Here is a 26960-nt window from a genome sequence, read left to right as displayed (position 1 = left end):
GGGGGGGGGGGGGAAGAGGATAATACTTTAATTGTTCCGAACCACATAATTATGAGGCACAGATATGGAGAGCGTCGGAACCTCATCTTAAAACATCATGAGAGGTTGTGTTTTGCGGTCCAGAAATAAAATAAAATAAAATAACAAAAATAATGAAATTGTTCAATTTGCCTTTGGATTTAATTTTTGGACCGTCATCCTCATCCTCCATCACGCTTCCCAACGCAAGGGAATTTCGGTAATGACGTGGAGATCAATCGTTTCCATTCCACATATCCAATTTCCATTTTTGGAATATATTAGTGCCAATTAGTTTTGTGAGTTTGCTTATTCTTACATTTACTTGATCACATCCTTTCGTTATTATTATTATAGCCACAGAAAAATGATTTTGTGCAACGAAAATAATATTAATTAATATTATCCAACAAAAATTATAATATTACAAGTTAAACAATTGTGCTGATTACGATGGGCCACCGAGTCAAGATGGGTCCCACTGTCTTTGATCTGTCAAAAACGACGGTCCCGATTTGAGCGTAGCGATTATCTAAATTTTTTCCAGACGATAGCGTAAATAGAGAAGTCAAGAGGGGTAATATTGTAAAATGACACCACAACCGTCTGATACCACGGGTGTGGAAAGATCCGATGGCAGTCTCAGAAAATTTTTCTGCCCCTCAAATTTTCCCCCATCAAAATTATTCGAATATTTATTGCCAATGTCTGGGAATTTTCCGGGAAAGTGAGGGAAAATTAAAACGCTGATGGGTAGAGCGTTCGTGTACGTGATTCTCGGCGGGGGCGTGGCTGCTGGGTATGCAGCTCTCGAATTCACGAGGCGAGGTGTTTCCCATGGCGAACTCTGCATAATTTCGGAAGAACCCGTAAGCTGATGACAATCTCTCTCATGTATATATTCGATTTTCGTGCTTGGCCAGCGAGAAAATGGTGGAAATTTCCCTACCCTCAGGGAAACGTCTCTGTTTTTCTCTGATGGGTCCTGTGGTGCCTTAGCTGGGCAAGTATTTATAGTTCTCTCACAGAAATTTCTCTCCGATTTCAGTCTCTCTGCAGTTCACTACCAGTGATTTTGAATTTTTACTTGAAAGGGATTTTCTGGGCCTTTAGTTTTGGATCAAGCCTTGATTATATGTGTTTAAAACTTTTTCTTCCGCAATAATTTCTTACAATTGCAAAGACTTCATTTGTGGAACTCTGTTTTGTGCAGAAAGACGATATTGAGTTATGAAATAATTCAAACTAGAATTTTGCTAAATGTGGAGCTATTTTGTGGTTAAGTGATTCTGTATTGAGGAAACGTTGTTTCTATCTTGGGAATTTTGTGAAATTTGTATTGCTTTGAAAAGAGCTTGCCTTTGGAAGAGAGACTGTACAAATTTTGCAAGGAGCTGATACGTGAACTAAGCACTTAGACTGTTGCAAATGTGGGAGATTTACCATTGATCATATCATTATGAATGTTACCACATAGACCAATGTGTTCCAAACAATCATTCACTTATCGCGGCTACCCGTTTTCTGGTTCATGATTCTCGTTTGTTCTTGTCCAAGCAAGTGCCCGTCTCTTGTTTAATTATACGAAGGGATTTCTTATTGCTAATGAAAAGGTAACAAAAGACTGAGATCTTCTGTTTGTTTGCTGAGTAGAGATTAAGATTCTGCATCCGCCCTTTGTTCAGGTCGCACCATATGAGAGGCCGGCATTAAGCAAAGGTTTTCTGCTGCCAGAAGGTGAGACAAACACTGTGGATGTGTTTTGTTTTTGCATATATTTGGAGTTTGAGAGACTTTGCTATGAGAAATTTCTCGAGATATAAGGAATTGGTTTATAGATTCACTCTTTATGTATGGTCTTATCCGCAGCTCCTTCACGGCTTCCTTCATTTCACACATGTGTTGGAGCTAATGACGAGAAGCTAACCCCGAAATGGTACAAGGAACATGGTAGATACTTCTCTTACTCTTTCACAAATGCTTTGAGTTGATCGGTTTCAAAAACAAAAATATTTCGTCTTTCTTGAACTATGAGGGCTCTCACTTTTGTTTTAGGAATCGAATTGGTCCTTGGAACTCGGGTTAAGTCGGTTGATGTGAGAAGGAAAACGCTTTTAACAGCCATTGGCGAGACTATAAGTTACAAGTTCTTGATTGTTGCAACTGGTGCCCGGGTATGGACTTCTCAATAGTGTCCTTATCTAAGTCAGTCCAGGCTTGGCGGAAAAGTAGTTTATGGTTCTCACAAACAGATTATCATTCTACTAATATCTACATCTGTTTTTTTTTTAATTAAGGAAACAGATGCTGAGATATAAAAATGTTTATGAGAAACAATATTATATTGGTACAGCTTGGAATATACTGTAAAAATTCCGGGGCTTAATCTTTTTACGAATTGCTTGAATTGCAGGCATTGAAGCTTGAAGAATTCGGGGTAAATGGATCAGATGCTGAAAACGTTTGTTATTTACGAGATCTGGGTGATGCAAATAGGCTTGTAAGCGTGATGCAATCAAGCACTAATGGTAATGCCGTTGTAATTGGCGGTGGATATATCGGTATGGAGTGTGCTGCCTCTTTAGTGATTAACAAAATTAACGTGACGATGGTCTTTCCAGAAGAACAGTGCAGTAAGATTACTCAGTTACTTCTCTTTGCCACATATGGAAAAAGAGTATATGTGTCGTCGGTGTTTCTATATTGTATTAACCTTTTTCGGTTTTCTGTTTCAGTGGCACGTCTCTTTACGCCAAAAATCGCAAACTACTATGAAGAATACTACAAGGCTAAAGGGGTGAAGTTCGTCAAAGGAACAGTTTTGTCTTCTTTCGAGTTTGACCCGAATGGAAAGGTAAAATCTTGTCTTGTTATAGCTTAGAAAAACCTTTCAGACAAAGATTGTATAATGTCTGCAAACTTCTGGTGCTTCTCATCTAGTTATTCATCCGTATAAGATGAGAAGAATCAATAAGATAACCGATCTCTGAATATTGTGTCCATGTATCACCATTTCCTGCTCAATTCTTTTCTCCTTGCAAACTTCCTTGACGTAAATGTGATATCCTGAGCATTTCGAGATGGGCCTGCAGGTTATTTGTGTTAATCTCAGAGATGGAAACCAGCTGCCGGCAGACATGGTCGTGGTTGGAATCGGGATCCGACCGAACACGAGCTTGTTCGAGGGACAGTTAACGATAGAGAAAGGAGGGATCAAAGTGAACGGCAAAATGCAATCAAGCAACAGCTCCATATACGCTATCGGAGACGTCGCGGCGTTTCCCGTCAAACTATTCGGGGAGACGAGGAGGCTCGAGCACGTGGACTCGGCTAGGAAATCTGCACGCCACGCCGTTTCGGCCATCATGGAGCCAGAGAAAACTGGGGATTTCGACTACCTGCCGTTTTTCTACTCGAGGGTCTTCGCCCTCTCGTGGCAATTCTACGGCGACCCGGCGGGTGAAGTCGTGCACTTTGGGGACTATGAAAACGGCAAGGTGTTCGGGGCGTACTGGGTCAAAAAGGGTCAACTGGTCGGGTCGTTTCTCGAAGGAGGGACCAAGGAAGAGTACGAAGACATCGCAAAGGCGGCTCGGTTAAAGCCAGCGGTCACTGACTTGGAGGAATTGGGAGAGAAAGGGTTGGGATTTGCGAAGAGAGTAGTGGAAGAACAGACAGTTCCAGATGCTGGAGGCGGTGAGACATTGAAGCAGTCTTCTTCTTCTACTTCTTCTGCTGCTGTTGTCGTGATGGAGAAACCTTTGCACGTTTGGAACGCGGCGGCTGGGGTTGTAGTGGCTGCGTCTGTGGCTGCGTTTGCGTTTTGGTACGGCAGGAGACGCCGCCGGTGGTGAAAAAACGCTGGGCGATTGGTTTGGGGATTTGATTCAGAGCCACTGGTTGTTGTTTGTAGCATTGATAGGAAATATAGGATGATGATTTCAGAAACTACTTTATGTTTATTACATTGATATACTTCTGTCGTAATGAAGAACGGTCCAATGCAAATTCGATCCATTCCTTTGTTGTTTTGGCAATGAGCCTTGTAACTTTCGTTCTCTGATCCTCCGACTTCCTCTCGGAGGGTATTTTCGTCATTTCAGCGATCGACCGGCTTATCCTGTGTGTAGATGCAGGCATCTACGTGAACGCGAGATCTTTTTATTCCTAAAGTACCCCTTATCCTTTCTTTTCCTATCCTCTTCTTCATCTTTAGAGACTGAAGCAAACACAAAACACCCCCAAGAGGAAGGAGAAGCAGGTAGCGAAAATGGCAGCGACTCTCTCCATCGCGAGCACAATCCGTGCCTCATCTTATCCTTCACCCCCTTCGGTCTCTTCTCGTACGCACCTCTTCCTCTCCCGACCCAACTCCGTCGAATTCTCGCTCCGTTCTCTCGGCGGTTCTTCCCACCGCGCCACCCACCTCCGCCCCATTGCTGCCGTCGAAGCTCCGGAGAAAATCGAGAAGCTTGGCACCAAGATCTCGTCCTTAACCCTCGAAGAAGCCCGCATCCTCGTCGACTACCTCCAGGACAAGCTCGGAGTCTCTGCCGCCGCATTCGCTCCCGCCGCGGCGGTCGTCGCCGCTCCGGGTGCAGGAGACGGTGGTGGAGCGGCGGCTGCGGTGGAGGAGAAGACGGAGTTCGATGTGGTCATCGATGAGGTTCCGAGCAGCGCGCGTATTGCGGTGATCAAGGCGGTTAGGGCTCTGACGAGCCTGGCGTTAAAGGAGGCGAAAGACCTCATTGAAGGGTTGCCAAAGAAGTTCAAGGAAGGTGTGTCGAAGGAAGAAGCAGAAGAAGCGAAGAAGCAGCTCGAAGAAGCTGGTGCTAAGGTTTCTATTGCCTAAGGGTTACAAAAAAACAAATGTCTTGGAAATTTTAAGGATCCTTTTTTGTTGTTAGTACAGTTTGCATCTTGAATTGTCGATTTGCTTGAGAAATTATTGTAATTTGGATCATTTTAGAATCGAGAGGACGCTATCGCCGTGAAAGCCGTTGCCGATAACGTGTTCGTCGAAATGCCTAGCTGAGAAACCTAGCTCTTCTGCTTGCCAGAAAGGAACAAAGATCTAGAATTTGATCTTTTCTTTTTCATGGGTTTAAAGAATGCATCTTAACTGTCGACCCGCGGCGGTCGTCGCCGCTCCGGGTGCAGGAGACGGTGGTGGAGCGGCGGCTGCGGTGGAGGAGAAGACGGAGTTCGATGTGGTCATCGATGAGGTTCCGAGCAGCGCGCGTATTGCGGTGATCAAGGCGGTTAGGGCTCTGACGAGCCTGGCGTTAAAGGAGGCGAAAGACCTCATTGAAGGGTTGCCAAAGAAGTTCAAGGAAGGTGTGTCGAAGGAAGAAGCAGAAGAAGCGAAGAAGCAGCTCGAAGAAGCTGGTGCTAAGGTTTCTATTGCCTAAGGGTTACAAAAAAACAAATGTCTTGGAAATTTTAAGGATCCTTTTTTGTTGTTAGTACAGTTTGCATCTTGAATTGTCGATTTGCTTGAGAAATTATTGTAATTTGGATCATTTTAGAATCGAGAGGACGCTATCGCCGTGAAAGCCGTTGCCGATAACGTGTTCGTCGAAATGCCTAGCTGAGAAACCTAGCTCTTCTGCTTGCCAGAAAGGAACAAAGATCTAGAATTTGATCTTTTCTTTTTCATGGGTTTAAAGAATGCATCTTCATGACCAAAATTCCGGAGCTAGCTCAGCCGAACCGGATTTTTATCTTATCCATCTCAGAGAATCCAAGTTCGAGAACACGACAGCCTTCACCCAACACACGTCGTTTGTCGTTTTAACTGCAGCTCTAGAATCTTTAGCTTTCATTATCTGAAAAGCAAGATTCTGGTGATGGTGGTTCAATCGTCTATGTGATTTTTAGGAAGAGGGGTTTTAAGATTTTTTTTTTTTAATATTATGGTACGCTCTCGTGAATCGTGATAGAGTTCGTTTTGCTTTTGTTGTGCAAAGGGTTACCCATTCGGTTATCGTTCCGGTTATATTGGTTATTTGGATTTTGGTTCGGACCATTGGTTAACCCCGATTCGATTCGATGCAAAACCGGCTTTGCATGATCAACGGAAATAACAGAAAGTGGAAGATGGTGTAAGAGGGGTCCGAACCAATGGGCCTCAAGTTGTAAACTAATGGGCCTTAAGGTTATACGTGAATAAGCCCAATGGGCTATTTATATAAATGAGTGAAGCCCAATGAGATGTATCTATAAAACCCCATCCATAGTCTCACAGCTACTGCGTCAAGACAGAAGCGAAACCCTAGCAGCGGTTACATATGCGTCTGTTCATAAGCCGCAGCCTTGTTATCCTTCTAAAGGCGTTTTTTTTTTCGGATTTCTTTTTTTTTTTCTAAAAATGTTTCTATTGAAAAAGGGCGAAGATGAAGAATGCATAATAATTTTCTGACACCTCTTGTATGAGAAGAGCTTTCAAAAGGCTCTTCCTTGAGCACATTATGCTACTCCCTGAGCCCTCTCCCCCTTTTTTTTTTTTCCTTTGTGTTTTTTTATTTAATTTTGTTGTTGAACCAGTGGTTTATTTATTCCGATTCCGTCGATTTTCTATTTGACTCGTGGGTTTTAATTACAAAATATTTATTTTCTTATTTGCTGTTTGGGTTTTTTTTTTCCTTCTAAGATTTGATTTATTTGATTTTTAAAAAATTTACCTAATTATTTTGTCGATTTTCTCTTTGATTCGTGGGTTTATAAAAAAATGTTACATTGCGAGTAACGAAAAAAGAAATCAAGCTGCTTAAAACTACAAGTATACCCTTTGTTCATTTGTGTTGGGTTTGGATTTAAGATCTAAAATTAGTGTATATCTAATCTAAGCCATTCGGTTCGAGAATGATTTATTTGGTATTTTAAAATTTGTACTAAATTAGTATTGTATATTATTCGGTTTGGTTTTGGTATGGTTTGAGTTTGGTTTTTATTAAAAAAAATTAATTTTTTGTAAGGAAATTTGTTGTTTGAAAATTTTATAAAATTTGGTTCGGTTGCGAATATAAAAAATTATTCTATTCGAACATTTTTAATGATATGATTCAGAAGAGATATTAAGATTTTAAATTCGGTATGATTCGGTTTGAAAAAATCAAAGCGAAACGCCCCCTATTAGCACCAGTACCATCTTGGATTGGGTTACATATGTTTGGTTATTTTTTTAGATTTAGAAATTATAATGATTTTGGTTTTTACTAAATTTTGTTGATTTAACAAGCTTTTGGATTTGGTTTTTTTATTGATTAAAATATTTATTTAAAAAATCATTTGCTTAGCAATGTTGTTTACTCTCTTTGGATTTGAATTTCAGGTTTTAGAAAATTTATAACAATCCAATTTTTAAAGGGATTAACTTCTATTATTGTATGCTTCTTGATTTGATTATTTGATTATTTGCCAAATTGGTTAATGTACTCCTTATATTAAAATAAGCTTTATTATATGGTTTTTGATTCTATTGTTTGGCTATTAACCAAATTGGCCGTACCCTTTATATTAAAATTAAGTTGAACAATGGGATCGACATATGTTTCAGTTTCGAATGCGGATTCAAAATATTCGTTTTTAATTATGTACAAAAATAAGTAGTTTTTGAACCAAATCATCTTAAGTATTTGATTTTAATCAGTCATATATCGTAACCGTGTTGAACCGAGCAGTCAAATGATTAAATATAAGCTTCTCCTTGTCCTACGCATGATGGGTTTGCGGCAGATGTCAACCCATTTTTCACGTTGTTGGTTTAGTCGATGATCTTTTCACGATTTGAATTATAAAGAAGGGTCTAGAATTACTCTACTAATTTTTTAAATATAATATTACTGATAAAAAAAAAAATTGAAAAGATATTTATATACGGAAATTTCGACAAATCTTAGTGAAAGATGACACATTTTATTTTCTTCATAATATATACGTATGTATGTATTTGCTCATATTCATTTAAAAAATGAGTCTAAAAAAAAACTTAATGGGCACGCATATATATATATATATGGAGAATTATACGATACATTAGTAGTGGTACGACGTCTTGTATTATATATATTTCTGGCAGTTCGCGTTAAATTAAGGTATCAGGATCTGATTAACCAAAAGCTATATTTATTATTTAAGAAAATATATTCACCTAAACCTCTTCATCAAGAAGCGGATTTCCTTCTAGAAAGTCAACGATGTTCTTAGACAACTGCGCTTCATTTAATTACCTAAAATGCCACTCGCTTCCCCGAGAGCTTCTCCTACATATACACGCACAAACGTCTCTTTCATGGAAGACAAATACAAAACGCCATTGAAGAAGCCTCGCGCTCTTTTCATTCCTCAACTGTAAACCCTTGGGAGAGAGAGACAGATTATCCCGAGCTTTAGATGGAGAGAAACGATGATTCAAGTGCGTTTTGTCCCAGCTTCAGCAGCTACTCCGGTGATCGCCACACGGAAGTCGCCGATCGAGTTGGCCGCGAAGTCGTCGGAGAATCGGATGATTGTCGGATGGAGAAAAGCAGAGTCGTTGAATGCGAAGGAGATAATGATGATGATGTCGAGTTTGAGTTCGTCGATCTCCGGACTGACCCTGACACGGCGGCGGCTTCTGCATACGGCGGACTACTTTTCCCGGTTTTTGATCAGAATCTCATCTCGGATAGCTACGGCGTCGGATCTGATGGTGGAAACAGTGAGGATTCGGCGGCGACGGTTACGAATTCGGTGAGAGATTTGTTCCGACGCGACCGCGACGATCCAGCCACTCAACCGCCGCCGCAGTCATCGTCGTCATCGTCGTCGGATGATGAATTGGAGGGAATCCCGAACGAGATCTATTGTCCATGGAAGCCGGCGAGATCAACGGCTGTGATGTCTCCGAGCAGATGCTGCAAAAAGAGCAATTCCACAGGATCATCGTCGACATCGACCTGGTCGGTCAAACGGTGGAGAATCAGGGATCTGCTGAGGAGAAGCCGCAGCGATGGGAGACATTCAATGGTATTCCTAAATTCAAAAACAGTTAACGAAAACGAGAGAGGAATCCGAAACGAGGAATATTCGAAGAAGGAGAAGGTTTCAGCACATGAAAAGTTTTACCTGAGGAACAGGGCGATCAAGGAGGTGGAAAGGAGAAAATCGTACCTCCCTTACAAGCAACATCTGTTTGGGCTTTAGGCCATCGCATTTGGGCCTCAAGCTGGTACTAGACTTGATAATGGGCCTGAACTTGGGCCTTTGACTTGATCAGAATGCGAAGATTCCCAACACAGTCGTTTGAAGAATTACGGAGTTGCCATTTCATATAGCTAGTTTTTTTTTTTTTTTTCAATCGGGGTTTTCCCTCTGTAATCCTAAAATATTAAAAAGAGGAATAATCCAGTAACGACAGGATCTAATTATTAATATTACATAATTATTAAATACAGAGAAATTCAGCAGAAATAAAAACGTACATTTCATTGCTTTCATCTACATGTGAAAGAGACATTAGAAAATGATTGACTTTGCATGCTTGAAAATAGTCAGATCCTTTTCCATTTATGCAAATCTCTATCCAAAATATGTCTATACGACCCTTAAAGAGATCTACAATCGGAAAAATAACAGAATGTAACTTTTAATTCCAAACAAAACTATCAAATACGAAAACATTTCGTAAATAAAATAATCTCATGATAGATTAGACAAAAAAACACGATATTTTTTTTAACTTTTTTTTTTTGGTACGAATACGTCAACGTCTGCAACAAAATACTAGAAAACAATAACACGTGGAATATTTTGAGTCTAGTACCCGACAAAATGCTTGAAACAGTCGAAAGAACAAAAGCAGAGATGTTTCCTCACAAGAAAGAAGTCGTCCTCGCAGCTCCAGCCACAGATAGTGCAATACCTCTTTTGAGAAGGTCGCTTGTTGAGAGCCACTTCGAACGTGGCTCGCCAAAAGAACAGCCTTCGTCCAAGCTTCATGTACTTGAAATCTGGTATCACGCATTTTACGTGAAGAGTGGAGCAACAGTAGTCGTCGCATAAGTAAAACCACGTCTTCGAACTCGTTTCCGCCTATCATAGATGAAGAAACAACCCTGTTTGTTTCCTGAGAAAGAGATAGAAAGAAAGCTAGAGAGAGAGAGAGAGAGAGAAATCTTGCCTCGCAGATATCGCACCAGTACGGACCAGGGGCCTCTTCACCAGGGCTCAAAGAGAGTGGATGCTGGTCGCTCTTGTGCTTAACAATGGTGGGCAAAGTCGCGCATTCGAAATCCAAGGCGAAGTCGCAGTCCGTACATCTCAGAACGTTACCTTTCTCCTCGTGACAGGCCTCGCAAGTTTTGCTGTCCAGCGAAGTGAGGAACAGAGGATGGTGATGGTTTTTGTGGTAAAACGGTTCAGAAATGGATCCGCATCTTACGTCAAGCTCTATACCGCAACACTCGTATTTAAAACCACTGCATAGTCTCTTGCAAGCCGAACACTCGAAGGCAATGTTGTAATATTCGCTTTCTTTTGGTATGGTGTCTACCCGTAAGGTGAGTGGATGGTTATGAAGAACATGTCGTATCTTTCGGGGAAGGTTAGCACATTTCTCATGAAGCGCGAACTTACAGTCCATACAGCTGTAGAACGGATCAGATTCAGAGCTGACAGGAAAGGTGCATGCTTCGCAGATCATGCTTGGGTCGGAAGCTAGGGCAACCTCGGTGAGTTTCAGATTGTGTTCTTCATGACTGAAATGGTTTATTACATTGTGGGCTACTACCTTATACGGCATTAGATCTTCTGTTTCATCGGTCTCTTCCGGTTCTCCCTCGAGCTCTCTCCCATCCCACACGTCGCTTCTCGTTGCACATTTCGAATGGACTGCATAACCAGTACACTTAGAGCAAGTGTAAGCACCATATCTCCCATCAACCATTTTCCGACAGACCCCACAAATCCGTTTCCCAGGGCCGAGAAATTCCGTCATGGAAACTCGATGGTGATGACGGTTTATGTGTATGACACGAGGTAAACCAATACATTCTTTATGGACCATGAAGTTACACTGCGGGCATACATATGGAGATTGACCATGGGTTTCGATCCCACACGCGTCGCACGTGAAGGAAACCTCTCTGGGCATGAGGGTGAGTGTATGGTCATGAGTCTTGGGGTTATCAATGGCGAGAAGCGGCGGCCTTTTCGCACAGACGAGATCGATAGCGAATTCACAGATGGAGCAATGGTAAGCGATTACCTTGAGGTTTTGTCCGCAGAGAAGGCATTTTCGGGCGGCGTCGAAGCTCCGGAGGAGAGAAAGAGGGTGTCGAGGGTGAGAAGGGTGGCAAATCTCCGGCGAGGCCTTGTCGTATTTCCGGTCGTGGAAGTCTAGTTCGCATTGACGGCAGAAGAAGGAGATGTGAGAGCCTTCGTCCTTTCCCTCGGGACAGTACGGACAGTAGATGAGATCGCTTGATGCGGCTGAAGGATGGCCATGCAGACATAACTCCTGCCCTTCATCACTCATGTTGTTTCATGCGAGCGAATCTTTGTTTTTTTTTTCTTTTCATGTAACGGTGACTGATGGGTATGCCTTTTCACATATTTATGCATTCTTCTCGCTTTGGATACGCTTTTTGAATTATTTTTTTTTTTATTATCAATTTGCATTTATGTTGTCCTTGATATTATGTCTTTTGGGAGAAAATATATTTTTGTCTGTATTTTATTATTAATATTCTTACCAGAGTGCTTTTGAGATTGAGCCTGTTAATATAAAAATCCATATATAGACAAGTTGGCAACCTGGGCTTTGGTGATGGCTCCTTTTTCTTTTGAAAACAAAAAATACAGTGATGTGTTCCGTGCTCTTGAGATCCGCAATCTTCGTAAGACGTGTTTGGCTGTATCCGACAAAATTATCCGAAAATATGAAGTGTATCCTAATCAAATTTAAAAAATAAATTTGTATTACAATCATTCACTAAATCAGAGTCTTAATTTAGATATAAACTTCAAATAATATTTTGATGGATTGAAGTTATATGAAATATATTATATAGTATCTTAAATCAGAGTATTAAATTCATATCTATTTTTATTTCGATTTTATCATGTTAAAATTTTCAATTGAAATATACGATTGGAATTGGATATCCAAATTTCAGTTCGCTTTCGGTTCGGTTCGGTTCGGTTTTTGTATAATAAAATTATAACCAAACGGTTATATTTTCTGGTTTATTCGGTTCGGTTTTAGATCAGTTCGGTTCGATTATGATATATTTTTTTAAAAAAAAATTATTAATCCTACATAAATTTCAAAATATCTATTTAAATAAATGCACAAAATGATTAATCATGTAAAATAAAATTATAAAAAAATCTAAAAACTTCAATAATTAGGATAAAAGTTAAAAACATTACATTTTATGGTTTATTGGATGAAATATATAAGATTAAAAGTGAAGTATAAAAAAAATACTAATAATAATGAGGATAAAAATTAAAATATTAAAAAAACTCAATAACCGTTCGGTTAACCGCGGTTATTAATCGAACCGAACCGAATCCGAACGGTTATTCAATTTACTCAACCGTTTGGTTATTAAGCAGATAACCGAACCGAATCGAACCGTTTTTATTCGGTTCGGTTCGGTTATTCGGTTAATAACCAAAATGGCCACCTAGAATCCATACTCGTCCCGCCGATAAACAAAATATTCTGAAATTTCGGGAATATTTAAACCCTATATTCCCGACCCATGGGCCAACAAGGAACCCATCTGTACAGTGTGAGAAATTTGGGCTACAATATTGGTTTAGGTCCATATAAAAAATTGTAGAGCTAAATATACTCCGTTGTTATTTGGATAAAAGATTATTTGACATTTCCAAAACTTAATAATTATCTTATTATATAGTTTTAATGCTGACTTGGCATTTAACCAAGCGGATCCTAACTGTCCGAAGCGCCGTGCGAATTTAAGATATGGATGTCGGTCGGCTAATGGTGTCGGTTGGTGGGGCCTAATTTCCGAAGTCTGCTAATTTAATGATTTATTTAATTTTATACGTACTAGCATATCATGGAGGCAGACCCATATAATATATATTTTTTTATTCTAAAGATCTATTGTATTTCTAAACTCTCGTTTGAATTTTCAAATGTTAGAGGCTTGCTAGTAATAATTAATTTAATTTTATACGTACTAGCATACCATGCAGGCTATACAATATGATGGAAAACAATATAATAGTACTTTATACGTCTAACATGTCTTATTCTAAAGCTCTCGTTTGAATTTTGAAATGGTCAAATATAGGTTCATAAATTATAAAAAGATGCTAAAAGAGCTGAGAAACAAGTACAAAAAATGGATGGAAATGATTAAAAAAACGAAATTAAGGATAATTCAATCTGTGATTTAAATTATAATAAATATATGGAAATGTTTATTATGTTTGCCTCAAACCGGTTTGACTATTCAGACTAGTGACCGTAACTAAAAAAATATTTGTTACAAAACATAGATAGATTCTTGGAACGATAGCCTTAAAATACATAATCATATATTAAAAATAATCGCTGTATAAATTTAAATATACAGACTTTAGTCATCATGCGAGTTGCACCTAGGCACATCCGTGACACGGTCCACCGTAACCACTAATTATTTGATTAGACTTTATAAAATTGGCCTATGTATATATATAAATATAATTATGAAAAAGACTTTGGAATTGGTTTTATATAAAGACTTTGTAATTGAAAGTATCGCAGTCCTTGGACCTTTCGAAATACACTTTTGTTTTTATAACAGATTTTTATTCCAAATACCAATATTTTCTCTGTATAAATCTCAATTCACATTCTAAGAATATCAATATTGTCAAGAGAAAAAAAAACTATTTGATATGGTTTATTTTAAATTCATTATTCTTTTATTTTGAAACCGATATTTCCGTTCTCATATCAACATTTTCAATCTACCACATCTTCACCTTCTTAATCTTCAAATTCGAACTCTATAAATTCGATTCATACTCCAATCTTTTATTTTTATATTCACAAATAACCAAACAAACAAAAAAAAGAGGCAAAAGTGACTTTGAGAGGGTCTGTTCTTCACCTACTCTGCTTTTCAATTTCAAGTGCTTCTTGTTCCAATGAATGAATAAATGGGTGAGTTTAATATATTTATTAAATTGATCAAATAAGCAAATTGACTGAAATTAAGGAACAAATGTGCAAATGGAAAAATAAATGCTGAAAGAAGAACAATGTGACCCAACAGTGGGTGGTCCAGTGGCGAAGAGGTGACAAAGTCATCCTCGGCGTCCTGGGTTCGAATCCACGGGTGGAGAGGAGGGGACGCAATTAATTGCGTGTCTAAAGGCTGACTTCGGACCCAGGGGATTAAGTGGGCCGAAGGCCCAACGAACCTCATGGTTATAAAAAAAAAAATGTGAGCATCACATATAGTTCAGACAAGGGCTTAATTGATGTAAAGTTCTGTTCTGTTTTGGTATGGAACACTCAATACAAATCCTATTTTCAATTTTACACAGTAAAAAACCAATCTCCCCCTTTTTCAGGATCTCACTGTACAATACAAACTCTCAACACAATAAACCCTCGAAAATCCCCTGAAATGGAAATTTAGTAAACCAAAAAAAATGAAGTGTGTGTTGTGTTTTTTTTTTTTTTGAATTCAAAGGACTAATCACAACAAACAGGACATCTGATGAGTCCATTCTCATTACAATCAGGACATCTCTGAAATCCATACTCTGTTTCTGCTTCTTCTTCTTTACCATATTCTTCTCCTTCTTCTTCTCCTTTATGATCTTCACATTCATAATATACTTTGCAGCTACCTGAGCAAGTATCACATGGTACAAACCTGAGATCTCCGCAAGCTTCACACTCATACCCGGTTATGTCTTCGGCCCTTTCGCAGCCTTCTAGAAGCTTCTCGAGCTTCCCGTCTTCGTTCAGTTTCCGTATCTCCTCTGCTCCTCCGAGATACTTCCTCCCCAAGAAAACTCTTGGTAGGGTTACTCCAGCGCCACTGTTGAATTTATCCCCCAATAGCTCTTTCAGCTCGTCCTTGAAGTCTGAATGCATCGACACATCTCGTTCATCCACGCGAATTCCCAGGCCTTTCAGTATTACTCGGACATGGCAGCAGTCCTCGTACGTCTTCCTTATGCCTCTTAGGCTTGTGAAGTAGAGAATCACCTTGTCTTTGCCAAAAGACGGTCTTTTGCAGATCAGTTCATCGTGAGTTCCGGGCTCTTCTTCTTCACTGTGACCTTCTTGTTCATCGGAGAACTCCACATTTGGATTCTTTTCCATGTCGGGAATCCGGATGTGAAAAGGATGGTCAGGTGGGAGTTCTTGGAGAGACTTCCTGAATGAGGAAATGATTTCCGGGTCGAAATCTAGAAAATTGCAATCTTCATCTTCCTCCATCTGAAACATCATTGGTTCAGCATTCCCATTTTCGTGGAACCTCGACTTGGGAAGATCAAATGGAGCAGGATCACCCTTTGGAGGGCTACGTACAATATCGAAAGAGAAGCTCCTCAAGTGATTCGGAGATCGTAAAGGGCTAATATCCTCAAGACCCTCCATCAATTCCCAGGTATTGATCGTTTCAGGCTCACCAGGAGGCGTCACCACCGGCGTTTTGGGCACGATTTTCGGTATCTTCTTGTTCATCATACTCGACCAGACCTTCGCCTCCATTAGCTTAGCCTGCAGATCCAAATTCACCACCTTACCCCTCTCTGGATTTTTCTCTCCCTCACCGTGATGAAACCCATTGCCGACCACAAGCTCGTCTCCATTGTCGTCTTTGGAGAGAAGCTTGGCGGTGAAGTCTTCCAAGTCCTTGTGGTTATGTCCGAGAGGGGTGTCGCATAGGTTGAGAGATCCAATGGTTGAGGAAGTGAGAGCCACCATGTGGTAGCTGTCTCCGGTGTGGGTCGCTGGATGATGAACGTGCATCGAATAGCTTCTTGGCGCCACCACCGGAGACAATCCTCGCCGGCAATGGCGGCAACGTTTATGCTGCTTCGAGCTCGCACAACCCATCCGATTCGATCGGAGCGGAAAAACGCAGAGCAGAGGGGGAAAATCAGGAAATGAATAGAATTTGGGGATTGAAGACCGACAAAGGGATGAAATTGCAGACAAGGGTTTGCTAAAATCGATGAGATATCATAGAAATTTGCTGAGATTTGTGAAAATAATCGCCGCAAAAAGGCGTAGGAGCCGTCAAAAAGGCGATCCAGAAGGAACGAAAGAGAGAGTGAGAAAAATTGTCGCCTTTAATGGCTTTTCTCTCTCTCTCTGTTTTCCTGGAAAACAAACTTCTAAAATCACGAAAAAAAAAAGAGGAAAACCGATTCAAACCCTTTTCTGGGTTTCTGCGTTTTCCCAGGTTTTGGATCAATCCGCGAAACAGAGACAAGCCGCGTGTCGCCAAACAGAGAGGGAAATCCTGGAAAATTATCTCCCGAAGATTCCGGGAAAATTGGCTAATGTGAACAACAAGACCGTGATTGAATTTTCCCGACAAAATTTGAAAATCAAATCAGATAAGGAAATGCAAAACCAAAATTACCAAATCGTTCACAAGGGCACCACCATCGTCTTCGTTGTCGTCTCTCTCTCTCTAAAAGTCGTAGAGAGAGAAGCATCATATGGCATTTTAGAAAAATTCCAGTGATTTTAACGAGTCCGAGATAATTTATATTTTTATGATTTAAGATTTATTTCGTATTTTTTTTAATTTGGCTATTTGCATAGACTCCTGCTTTTCCACGTCCTTCTCAGGCGCGTATGTGATCGACGCTCCTGATTGGATGATATTTAAGTTACTTTAATTAGGAATAATATTTATAACTTCTTTTAATTTTTGAATTGTTTTTTTAATTTTTTAATTAGAAATAAATATATCAAGCATTACATGGTTGAATCATTTTGGGATTAGAATATGGCGCAAAGGCTTTATATATTTCAGAGAATCTTAATTATCAATATAGAGATTTTATATTTATAGTGAAGTGTAAAGCTAAAAACATTTATTTTTAAATTACGTTTATAAATGACATTTTTTCTCTTTCTTTGAGGAAAACGTAACAAAAAATTATGACGAATAGAAGGATTTTAATAATTATGATATTTCGTGACGAATTTTCTTATATGCTGCAATAATGTGTATATATATATATGAACATATTTGATGTGAACATTTCACCTTAAAACTTAAAATTCTAAATTGAAACATAACTACCCTTGATGCAATTAATGTGCATCTATGTTATGTCTATCGTTATCAAAGCCTATCAATGTATAGATTTTTACTGGTAGTTTAATTTATAATATATATATTGGATTTTAAAAAAAAAAATAGTGTAAGCAATCTTATATGCTTTTTTATTTTATACCATATTTTCTCTATTAGAAATTATATATAAAAATAAACGAAAGAAAATTAATGGTGATGACTTTTTATTTTTATGTTGTGGTTTAGGTGTTGTTTGCATATTAAATGTGATGATTTTGTGGTTTAGTGTTGCGTATTAATTGAAGATTAGTGACTTAAAAACTACCTTTCCATTGTTGGTAATCGGCATTTTCTATTTGGTGACTTCGAAGTTTGAACGCGATTAAATGGACATAATATATATTTATAAAAAAAAATGGACATGATATATTCTTAATTTTTAAATCCAACATAATTTTGGGGATATTATTAATATATAATTATACGTCGACAAAATAAATAAATATACTTGTAATCCCAACTGCAGCAGCTATCGATGCCGTACCATGAATGATTCAAATATCACGGTAATAATATTGTGTATACAGACCAATTAGTTCATCACAATTATTTAGATTAATTTATATAAAATTAATAAAAAATACTATTAATTTTATGTCTTATAATAAAATTAAACTAATATTATATATTTTTTAATCGTAATATTATTAATATTGTGAGGATATATATAACCGGAAGAGATTTTAGTCTTCACTTAAAACAAAATACTTAAAATGAGTGAAATACACATATAGAATTAGAATATTTATTATTTAAGCTTGATTTTTAAAACAAAAGGCAGAGATCCATAATGTCAAAGCCATAATTGCAAACACAGCAGTCAATTATGGTATACGCGCAAAGCTATAATGGCGATTATTCAATCTGCATTTTATAGATTTACAAATCTTCTAGAATTCTTGTAATATTGAATGATAAATTCTCAAATCTATTTTCAAACTTTTGTGTCGTTAGATTAAAATTTGTAAATAAAAAAAACTCTTAAATCAAGAAAATCCCACTGTTATTCAATTAGTATTGACTGACATTCTTTCAAAATATTGTATTATAAAAAATACAGATTTTAAAATAATGTTACTCAAATTGCCAATTTAGAGGGGTTTAATGCGTTTTAAAGAAAATTTATAAAAAAGATATGAATTTTGAGAAACTTGATCTTATATTGATTATTATTATTATTATTATTATTATTATTATTATTAACAATAGACCATTGACAGGCTTACTAATTACAGAATGAGCCAATATCACTGTATTTACTTTTTAGTTTGTGTATATATTTTTTACAATATATACTTTTTATGTTTAATTATATTTGTGGGAAGTTAAGAGAGAGAATGTAGGCATTAAAACTTGAGTAAGGTCACACGTGGATCCATACATGCAGATTGGCCAAGCTTCATAATTGCTTCATGTGGGCAAATGGGTTTGCCATTTATCATGTTCTCTGTTTTTTAAATAACGCACATAGCCTTTTTTCTCTCCCATTTTTAAGATATATATATATATAACATCAGTATTTTAAAAATAATGGAGTATATTATATATATATATATATATATATATATATATATTAAATTAAATAATTTTGATCAGAAGCGAATTCAAATTCCAAATAATATCCGAACTAATACCATTTTTTAAATTTAAACTGCTAAATTTAAAAATAATAAAAGACCAATCCAAAATATTTAAATGGAATCTCCTTCTACTTTAGGACATCCGTTTTCACGTGTTTTTTTCTATCTTATTTTATTTATTTATTTCAATTTCACTAAAATGATGTAGAAAAGCACAACTCAATTGTCCACTGATTTTTTTCAAGTGTTTCAAAATGCAACCTCAATTTCAGGAAATTACATTGTATAATAGTATTTATTTAATATAGTTATAAGCTTTTCCCCTGAATTTCAGCCTTTGATTCAATGAGTCAAATTCAAAGTCTGCCACATATATATATATATATATATATATATATATATATATACTTACCTATAATGCAAGTCCAATAAAGTATATAAGCATAATCCTAGCTAGTTAAACATTACAAATAACATTTTTTTTAGTCAAACGCGGCTTTGGATTATTTTTTTTTTGTAAAGGGCTTTGGAATATATTGTTCTAAACCACGCATATTTAGAGAATTAACAAATCATAATGTTGTTGTCTTCGCATGAATAATGTAAATATCAGACATTAAATGTATGTCATAGACTTCAATTAAACTATGTTTTTCACCGGCAACGATGATTGGCGAAATCAAATTAATCGATAAATAATATATCGTGTATATTAAAATTTACTGTCGACAACAAAATTAGAATAATAAATTTTGTAATTCTTTTAGAGATAAAGGGTGGTTCGTATTAATTAAAATTGTGGAAAGTGAGGTGAAGAAGATGCATGCAGAGGAGTGGGTTAGTGGGTGCGGGTTCTTGGACCCTGTTTTTGTCTTTGTCTTGTCTTCTGTTACCCCTTCGGACACAGCGTAATGTGGCCTCCACTATTCCATGTTTGAAGAAATTCTGCCTATTTATTTTTTTATTTTAATTCATTATCCAATTTTTTTTTTCCAAATACTGAATTTCATGGAATTTAACAATGATCATATCTGTTTATTTTTCATATTTCTCATTTTCTATATTAATGGATGAGTCCATGCCACATGTTTAATTTTAGCTTCGAAACTTGACGCTCATTATAATGTCGTTGTATTGATTTCGTCTTATATACAGTTGTTATTCCATTTTTTAGTTAATGAATATCTGTTACACTACAAAAAAAACTTGCATAACGACGGAATTTGCGACGGAAATTTCTGTCGCAAAGAAAATTGCGACGGAATGTGACGATTTTACGACAGAATGTGGAATAAAAATTATCCGTCGCAAACAGTCGCAAAACCCGTCGCAATTTGCTACGGTTTGCGACGGATAATTCTGTCACAATAAAGAAATAGATGATTTGCGACGGAAAATAAAAATTGCGACGGATTGCGACGGAATATTCCGTCGCAATGTATTTGGTTTCGTTTTTCGATGAAATTTTTTGAATTTTGGGCGCGTAAATTAATTTCATTTTGTGACGGATTGCGACGGAAAATTCCGTCGCAAAACGCAATATAAAACCACGAGTCGTCTTCTTCATCAGACTTCAAAGATTTCCGAAAAAAAAAACTAAAAATCACCAAATTTCTTCTAAATCTCTCCAAAGATCGCCAAATTTCTCCCATAAGGTAATATATATGTATTTATGTATATATATATGTGTGTTAGATGTGTTTGTGTGTGTTTATGTATGTGTGTAAGTGAATGTGTATGTATGTGTGAATGTGTATGTGTGTGTGTTTATGTATGTGTATGTGTATATGTATGTGAATGTGAATATGTATGTGTATGTATATGTGATTGTATGTGTATATGAATATATGTGTATATGTGTGTGTTTATATGTATGTGTATGTGTTTGTGAAATGTATATGTATATGAGTATTTATGTATGTGTATATATGTGTGTATATGTGTGTGAATGTGTATGTGTGTTTGTGTATATATGAATATGTGTATATATATGTATGTGTATGTATATTTGTATGTGTGTAATGTATGTGTGTGAATGTATGTGTATGTGAAAATGTATATATGTATGTGTATATATAGTATATAATTTTTTTATATTATATTTTTTAAAAATTTTTTTAAAATATTTGCGACGGAATGCGACGGAATTTTTGCGACGGAATTATCCGTCACTTTCCGCCGCGAAACGCAGATTTTTTCCTGCGATGGGTTAACGACCGTTATACATTTGCGACAGCGCTATAGCGACGGAAATAAATCCGTCGCATTCCGTCGCAAATTCTTAATTGCGACGGATTTCCTTTGTATTTGCGACGGATTTTTCCGTCGCTATTTAACTGTTTTTTTGTAGTGTTAGAATATAAGTGAATAATGAATTTATGAATTTTGGAATATTTCATAGAAATTTCAACATTCATTTTGTCTCATATTAGTGTGTGTATATATATTCCAATTTTAAATATAATAGCATACTACATATTGTAGATCTCTAAAAATAATCATAAGCTTTTGAAATTATATTACATATAATTAGTATTGGATCCTCTCCCATTCATGGCGAAATTCGACATCACAGCAAAAAATCATAACACGGTATCACGTAAACGATACGAATTACATAATCACAATATATATTTTTTTTATTAGAGAGTCTGAAAATGTATTAGTAAATATATGCCATTCTATTAAATGTATAATCATATATAGAACTTTAGTATAATATGTTTTAATTTTAAAACTAAAATCTATTTATTAGTTTAGTATAAATGAACCCATTGGGCGAGTTTTTATAGAATTCTCCTAAAATTTTACAAACACGTTTTGGGAGACGAAAATTCATAAAACTTCAAGACGTTATACATCAATTTCCATCGTTTCTTATGACATGGGTAAGACAAAATTACAATACAGATATTGGATCCCTATTATTTTGACATGGGTTTTTTTTTTGTTTTATTAACCACTATAATATAAAATATACTTATATATATATATATATCCATGTATACCCTTATTATTATATTTATAAATTTAAAAAGGCATTTCGAACGACTTCAGCATTGATTTTTAAGAGCCCAAAAGACTAGGCCCATAAATTATAGTGTCTTATTGTCAGACATGGGCCTATAGTTGGCCCAATTCAAGTAATCTCTAGCTCACGTAAAATATATCATTGCTATAGTAGTAATTCATATCTTTTATGATACGATACGGACATTTCACCAAAAAAAAAAAACGATACGGAAAGATCCTCAGCATATATATATATATATAAATAGGGGCGGATCCATTCTATAACGAATGGGGTCACATGCCCCCTGTAATATTAAAAAAAAAAGAAATTTTTTTATGAATTTAATAAAATTTTAAAGAAAATGGATATTATGCTCCAAGTATAGTCTCCACTTATTATAATATGAAAATTATATATGGTAAAAATATAATTTTCAACGTCGATAAGTTTGGTGAAATTGGTTTATTTGAAAATTTTGGATGGTTCAAATAATTTTAAAATATCAAAGTTGTATAGTTTTTTTTTTTCTAAAGAGCGAAAAGACATTATCTATGGACTCGCTATAAAAAGGGCACCACGATTCACGACGTTTAAATATGTTCACTCATGACTCATAATATATAGTAAAAATGAATTAATTTTCATTAGTCCATATTAACCTTTTATAAATAATATATAAAATAAAAAAACACGTCTTCCTTCTTTTGAAATGCAGAAAACTTTAGGTTAATTTAATATATTTTTCTTTATTTTTAGAAAAAATCATGTTCCCTCCCTAACTTTCTCTGGCGTTATCTGTGTTTACCCTTTCCAAATTATCTCGCCGACGTATATTCAGACAGACACTCCCACTCTCTTTCACACCTTTTCACGCAACACCGAACGCCTCTCTCTCTCTCCGGATTGTTTATTCAAGTGTACAAATGTGGAGTCTTGTGCGGACAAATGTGGGTTCTCTTTCTTTTTTCTACCGCTCGTACAAACAAAAAAAAGTTGCTCGCTTTCTCCCGCTTTGATGCTGCTCCTCGCCCTGCATTTTGATTTCTAGGGTTTATCTTCCATCTTCGACTCGCCGGAATTCGAACACTTCTCTTTGTTACACCCCCTCGGAAGTTGTCTTCTCGTTGATCCGTGTATCCTCTTGCATGGTCCTGTTTGCGGTTTGGGATATGCCCATTTGCTGAAATTCCTGTTTCCAATTCGACTTTGCTGTCTGCATTCGAGGTTATGTTTTCCTGGGAAAGTTAACGGCTTTTGCTTGTAATCATCAATATCTTGATGGGTTTCGGTGATGGATTTTTGCTTCTGCTATCTGGGTTATGATTATAAGTTGGTTCAGCTTCCATTTTCACGGGTTTGTAGTTAGCGTCGTGAAGGTGGAAATGTTTGAAGTTTAGGGTTTATAGGAGGTGAGAAGAGATGGTTCTAGGTCCGGATTCCGTGTGGAGACATACTTGGAGTTTGGGTGAATCCAAATCTAAGAAGAAGTTAGATGGTGTAGGAGAGGGAAGTGGCTGTTGGTTCAAGTTTATGTTCCTTGGAAGCTGCTTGTCTCCAAGGTCCAAAGAGGATGGTTCAGTCAGTGCCAGTAGCACAAGTATACAATATGGTATAATTTCATAACTATGTTCTTGGAGAAACACATTTTCAGCTGATGATTTCACAATAACCTCATTGCCTGTTTTGTTTTGCTCTCTTGATTGTATATCTAACACAATGTACTTTCCGCTGAGGGCTTCATGTTCATTGCTACTATGAAGCTGGTCATTGTGGAAAATGCTCGATGAATTGTGTAAAATAAGTGGAGAAATGGTTAGGTGTAGAAACAGTTTTGTTGTTTGTTGCTTGGTTAGAAACCTATGCTTTGTCAAATTCATGATATCCACCGATTGAACGAGTTTAATTTTGATAAAACAATGTCGGTTTTTTTTTTAAATAATAATATCCATCTTATGTTTATTAGCCTAGAAGCTGGGATCATAGAAGGTGTGATTTGTTCTCCAGAACTTCTCAAGATATGCAAAACTTTCAAAAGTAAATTGTTGTAGAATGGTGTTAGTGCTCCTTAAACAGATAATTTTGATTACCTTTTTGGGCGTTTCTCTCTTAAATAGTTTTGATGATTATGTGGAAGTCTAGAGGCTGGTGCTTATCGATCTTGAAACAGTTTTTTAACCAGATTTTACCTTTTTGTTTCCTTTTCGGGTTTCATTCAGCTGAGAGTAAATCGACAAATGATACTAGTAGAGACCAACCAGTTGTTCCAGTTGTGTCGTCTTCAACCACTAGCAACACTGGAAGCATTCCGTCCACTCCCAACATAGGCGAGGAGCTGAAAGTCGCTTCACAACTTAGGAAATTCTCGTTCAACGAGTTGAAGGCAGTGACGAGGAGCTTCAGGCCAGAAAGTCTTCTCGGAGAAGGTGGGTTTGGATGCGTTTTTAAAGGTTGGATCAATGAAAATGGAAGTGCTCCTGCAAAGCCCGGGACTGGAATTTCTGTCGCTGTCAAAACCCTCAACCATGACGGTCTCCAGGGTCACAAAGAATGGCTGGTACTATATGTCATAACTTATTTTGACTGTTCCCAGATTATACTGTGTCCTGATTTGGACAATATATCCCTTTTCATTTTGTAATGGCAGGCCGAAGTTAATTATCTCGGTGACCTCATTCACCCGAATCTTGTAAAATTAATCGGGTATTGCATTGAGGATGACCAGAGGTTGCTTGTGTACGAATTCATGCCTCGAGGGAGCTTAGAGAATCATCTCTTCAGAAGTACGTGGTTTTTAACGGCTTCTGTTATGTCCTCTGCTCTGGTTTCTTCATTGTTAAAAGCTTATTATTTTAGAACACCTAAACCGGAAAACAGTACTTGTAATCTTGTGGATATTTATTGCATGTATAATGGCGATTTTGGTATTACTAGTCTGATGAAGTTTCAAGTGGCCAATAACATTGTAAACGGTAACAATAAGGTGATTCCTAATACCTATGCTTGTACTAATGTCTCTCCTTTCTTGCTCTTATCTTACACATTAGGGTCTTTGCCACTTCCTTGGTCTACCAGAATGAAAATAGCCCTTGGTGCAGCCCGGGGGCTTGCTTTTCTTCACGAGGAAGCTGAAAGACCCGTGATTTACCGAGATTTCAAAGCGTCTAATATCCTACTTGACTCGGTCCATCTCTACTCTACAAAGCTCTCACCTTTTCCCCCACTAATATCTCACTAGTACTTTCCTGCTTTATGAGCTAACTTGTTCTGTTTCTAGGACTACAATGCGAAACTTTCTGACTTTGGACTTGCCAAAGATGCTCCCGAGGGAGACAAAACACACGTCTCAACCCGTGTGATGGGAACTTATGGTTATGCTGCCCCAGAATATGTCATGACAGGTAAAATATCATCTTGTGATATGTATTATCCTTCCTTCCCTGATTTAAGGATTGTTACTTTCCTCGACATGTGACTCCAATTTTATCCCGTATTGTTCAACATTGGACCTTGTGAAAACATAAAAACGTTTGCTTATCTTGCTTTCGATGTTCTTATTTGTATCTGGTAAGCCACTAATCTACCGTAATATATCGACGTGTTTATGGCCAGGGCATCTTACATCAAAGAGTGATGTCTATAGCTTTGGGGTGGTTCTTCTTGAAATGTTGACTGGTAGAAGATCAATGGACAAAAACAGGCCAAATGGCGAACATAACCTAGTCGAGTGGGCCCGTCCATACCTCGGGGAGAAACGGAGGTTCTACCGTCTGATAGACCATCGTCTTGAAGGACGGTTTTCGATCAAAGGAGCCCAGAGGGCCATCCAGTTGGCTGCAAGATGTCTCAGTCGCGATCCCAAGTCTCGACCTTTGATGAGTGAAGTTGTGGAAACCCTCAAGCCTTTACCTGATTTGAAGGACATGGCTTGTTCCTCATCTTACTTTCAGGCCATGCAAGCCGAGACGATCTCTAGAAGTGGAAGTAGAGTTCTGGCAAGAACAGGACATCCCGCGAGGAACCTGTCTCTTCCTAATGCCCCTCATGTCTCTCCTTATCATCGAAACCACCTGATTCACCGTTCCCCCAAGCGCAAGTCTTGAACAAGCTTTACTCGTGTGTTTTACCTAACCGATCTCTTTCTCGGGTGGATGGAACGATGAGTGAACTTTTGTTTAGGAGATCGAATGAAAATGGTAGTTCTAGATTTCGGTGATCATATTGTTCGGTTCTCAAGTGCTGATAGGACTTGCCCATGATTTGATGATCCTTGTAGAGCTAAAAACCAGTTTCTGCAAAAAAAATTATCAGAAAGATCCAAAAATTCTTGTATTTGTTCATTGTTTCAGGTTTCTCAGTGGCCCTTGGTGGATTTGCTGCAAAGTTCTCAACTTTCGTGAACCCTTTTGGGATTAGAAGATACGGTACTTTTCATTGTAAATATGGAAAGAGAAAAAAAAATAATCTTTGAATGGTTATAACAAAAATCATTCAGCTCGCTGCTTGTATTCAAGCAGGGCCGTCATTCTCTCTGATTATTCATATCTATGCCGTAGGATGTCTCTTCTAGACATCATTTTTTTACATATGGATTTATTGTCTGTGTGAAATCTACTAGTAATGGTATCGGTACTCGCCCTTGTGTTTCGTCTCCGATGATGAGCTTGAAGAAGATGCACTGTGGGATTTGTTGGCAGAGCTTTGATAGTCCATTGAGCCCTGGAAGTTCATGTTTCCCGAGCCTCGGCTTCCTCCGCTACCTCCACCCGAGGAACTAGCGCCTGCCGCTGGCTTCCGAGCTTCCGCTCATGGAGCCGCTTGCTGAATGTCCAGCTCCAGCTGTTTGTGAATCGGAGGATGAACCGGAGGAACCACTTCCGCTGTTGCCAGAACTTCTACCTGAGGAGCTTCCGCCGGTAATGGAGCTTGAGCCGGAGGCAGAGCTCGAACCGGAGCCAGAGGAGGAGCTTGCACCGGAGGCTGAGCCTGTGGGTGAACTTGCAC

The 26960-nt window shown here is 37.6% G+C and overlaps 7 protein-coding genes across 9 annotated transcripts in view; 4 read left to right on the top strand and 3 right to left on the bottom strand.

The window, feature by feature from the left end:
• The first annotated feature begins 654 nt into the window (after window positions 1–654).
• LOC104823945 (monodehydroascorbate reductase 4, peroxisomal) lies at window positions 655–4042 on the top strand. Its single transcript, XM_010555747.2, has 7 exons — window positions 655–887; window positions 1704–1755; window positions 1888–1968; window positions 2074–2192; window positions 2432–2651; window positions 2754–2872; window positions 3111–4042. The coding sequence occupies exons 1-7, from the start codon at window positions 768–770 to the stop codon at window positions 3870–3872; spliced, it is 1473 nt and encodes a 490-aa protein (XP_010554049.1). The 5' UTR covers window positions 655–767; the 3' UTR covers window positions 3873–4042.
• Window positions 4043–4228: 186 nt separating this feature from the next.
• LOC104823944 (50S ribosomal protein L12-3, chloroplastic-like) lies at window positions 4229–5028 on the top strand. The gene has a single exon (XM_010555744.2). It carries the CDS (start codon window positions 4289–4291, stop codon window positions 4868–4870), a length of 582 nt encoding a protein of 193 aa, XP_010554046.1. The 5' UTR covers window positions 4229–4288; the 3' UTR covers window positions 4871–5028.
• Window positions 5029–8011: 2983 nt separating this feature from the next.
• On the top strand, window positions 8012–9414 carry LOC104823942. The gene has a single exon (XM_010555741.2). It carries the CDS (start codon window positions 8413–8415, stop codon window positions 9202–9204), a length of 792 nt encoding a protein of 263 aa, XP_010554043.1. The 5' UTR covers window positions 8012–8412; the 3' UTR covers window positions 9205–9414.
• LOC104823943 lies at window positions 9293–11634 on the bottom strand. Of its 2 annotated transcripts, XM_010555743.1 has the most exons (3): window positions 10181–11634; window positions 9877–10092; window positions 9293–9380 (listed from the first exon to the last, which is right to left on the bottom strand). In XM_010555743.1, the coding sequence occupies exons 1-3, from the start codon at window positions 11534–11536 to the stop codon at window positions 9336–9338; spliced, it is 1617 nt and encodes a 538-aa protein (XP_010554045.1). In that variant the 5' UTR covers window positions 11537–11634; the 3' UTR covers window positions 9293–9335. The 2 variants fall into 2 exon arrangements, with proteins under 2 accessions (XP_010554045.1, XP_010554044.1); XM_010555742.1 differs by lacking the exon at window positions 9293–9380 and having other exon boundaries at window positions 9735–10092.
• Window positions 11635–14508: 2874 nt separating this feature from the next.
• On the bottom strand, window positions 14509–16724 carry LOC104823941 (uncharacterized protein At5g39865). 2 transcript variants are annotated; one of them, XM_010555739.1, is made up of 2 exons: window positions 16641–16724; window positions 14509–16517 (listed from the first exon to the last, which is right to left on the bottom strand). In XM_010555739.1, exon 2 carries the CDS (start codon window positions 16106–16108, stop codon window positions 14729–14731), a length of 1380 nt encoding a protein of 459 aa, XP_010554041.1. In that variant the 5' UTR covers window positions 16109–16517; window positions 16641–16724; the 3' UTR covers window positions 14509–14728. The 2 variants fall into 2 exon arrangements, with proteins under 2 accessions (XP_010554041.1, XP_010554042.1); XM_010555740.1 differs by having other exon boundaries at window positions 14509–16529; window positions 16641–16721.
• Window positions 16725–22781: 6057 nt separating this feature from the next.
• Window positions 22782–26290, top strand: LOC104823940 (probable receptor-like protein kinase At5g15080). Its single transcript, XM_010555738.1, has 6 exons — window positions 22782–23568; window positions 24176–24513; window positions 24604–24739; window positions 25004–25140; window positions 25234–25357; window positions 25569–26290. The coding sequence occupies exons 1-6, from the start codon at window positions 23379–23381 to the stop codon at window positions 26057–26059; spliced, it is 1416 nt and encodes a 471-aa protein (XP_010554040.1). The 5' UTR covers window positions 22782–23378; the 3' UTR covers window positions 26060–26290.
• Window positions 26291–26403: 113 nt separating this feature from the next.
• LOC104823939 (uncharacterized transmembrane protein DDB_G0289901) overlaps window positions 26404–26960 on the bottom strand; it is a 2775-nt gene continuing 2218 nt past the window's right edge. Inside the window, 1 exon segment of the mRNA XM_010555736.2 lies at window positions 26404–26960. This exon segment is cut by the window's right edge and continues 4 nt beyond it. Within this exon segment, the coding sequence (XP_010554038.1) occupies window positions 26731–26960 (230 nt within the window). The 3' untranslated portion in view covers window positions 26404–26730.

Source organism: Tarenaya hassleriana, unplaced genomic scaffold (assembly GCF_000463585.1).
Source record: "Tarenaya hassleriana unplaced genomic scaffold, ASM46358v1 Cleome4, whole genome shotgun sequence".
NCBI lineage: Eukaryota > Viridiplantae > Streptophyta > Magnoliopsida > Brassicales > Cleomaceae > Tarenaya > Tarenaya hassleriana.
This window is presented reverse-complemented; position numbering and strand designations above follow the sequence as displayed.

Bases quoted from the DNA above. Each gene is read 5' to 3' on its own strand.
- LOC104823945 (XM_010555747.2), top strand. From the start codon at position 768: ATGGGTAGAGCGTTCGTGTACGTGATTCTCGGCGGGGGCGTGGCTGCT. The intron at 2,193-2,431 runs GTATGGACTTCT...CTTGAATTGCAG, and splicing joins TTGTTGCAACTGGTGCCCGG to GCATTGAAGCTTGAAGAATT. The intron at 2,652-2,753 runs GTAAGATTACTC...TTTCTGTTTCAG, and splicing joins CTTTCCAGAAGAACAGTGCA to TGGCACGTCTCTTTACGCCA.
- LOC104823944 (XM_010555744.2), top strand. From the start codon at position 4,289: ATGGCAGCGACTCTCTCCATCGCGAGCACAATCCGTGCCTCATCTTAT.
- LOC104823942 (XM_010555741.2), top strand. From the start codon at position 8,413: ATGGAGAGAAACGATGATTCAAGTGCGTTTTGTCCCAGCTTCAGCAGC.
- LOC104823943 (XM_010555742.1), bottom strand. From the start codon at position 11,536: ATGAGTGATGAAGGGCAGGAGTTATGTCTGCATGGCCATCCTTCAGCC. The intron at 10,093-10,180 runs GCAAGATTTCTC...CATCTATGATAG, and splicing joins ACTGGTGCGATATCTGCGAG to GCGGAAACGAGTTCGAAGAC.
- LOC104823941 (XM_010555739.1), bottom strand. From the start codon at position 16,108: ATGGGTTGTGCGAGCTCGAAGCAGCATAAACGTTGCCGCCATTGCCGG.
- LOC104823940 (XM_010555738.1), top strand. From the start codon at position 23,379: ATGGTTCTAGGTCCGGATTCCGTGTGGAGACATACTTGGAGTTTGGGT. The intron at 23,569-24,175 runs GTATAATTTCAT...GGTTTCATTCAG, and splicing joins TAGCACAAGTATACAATATG to CTGAGAGTAAATCGACAAAT. The intron at 25,358-25,568 runs GTAAAATATCAT...GTTTATGGCCAG, and splicing joins CCCAGAATATGTCATGACAG to GGCATCTTACATCAAAGAGT.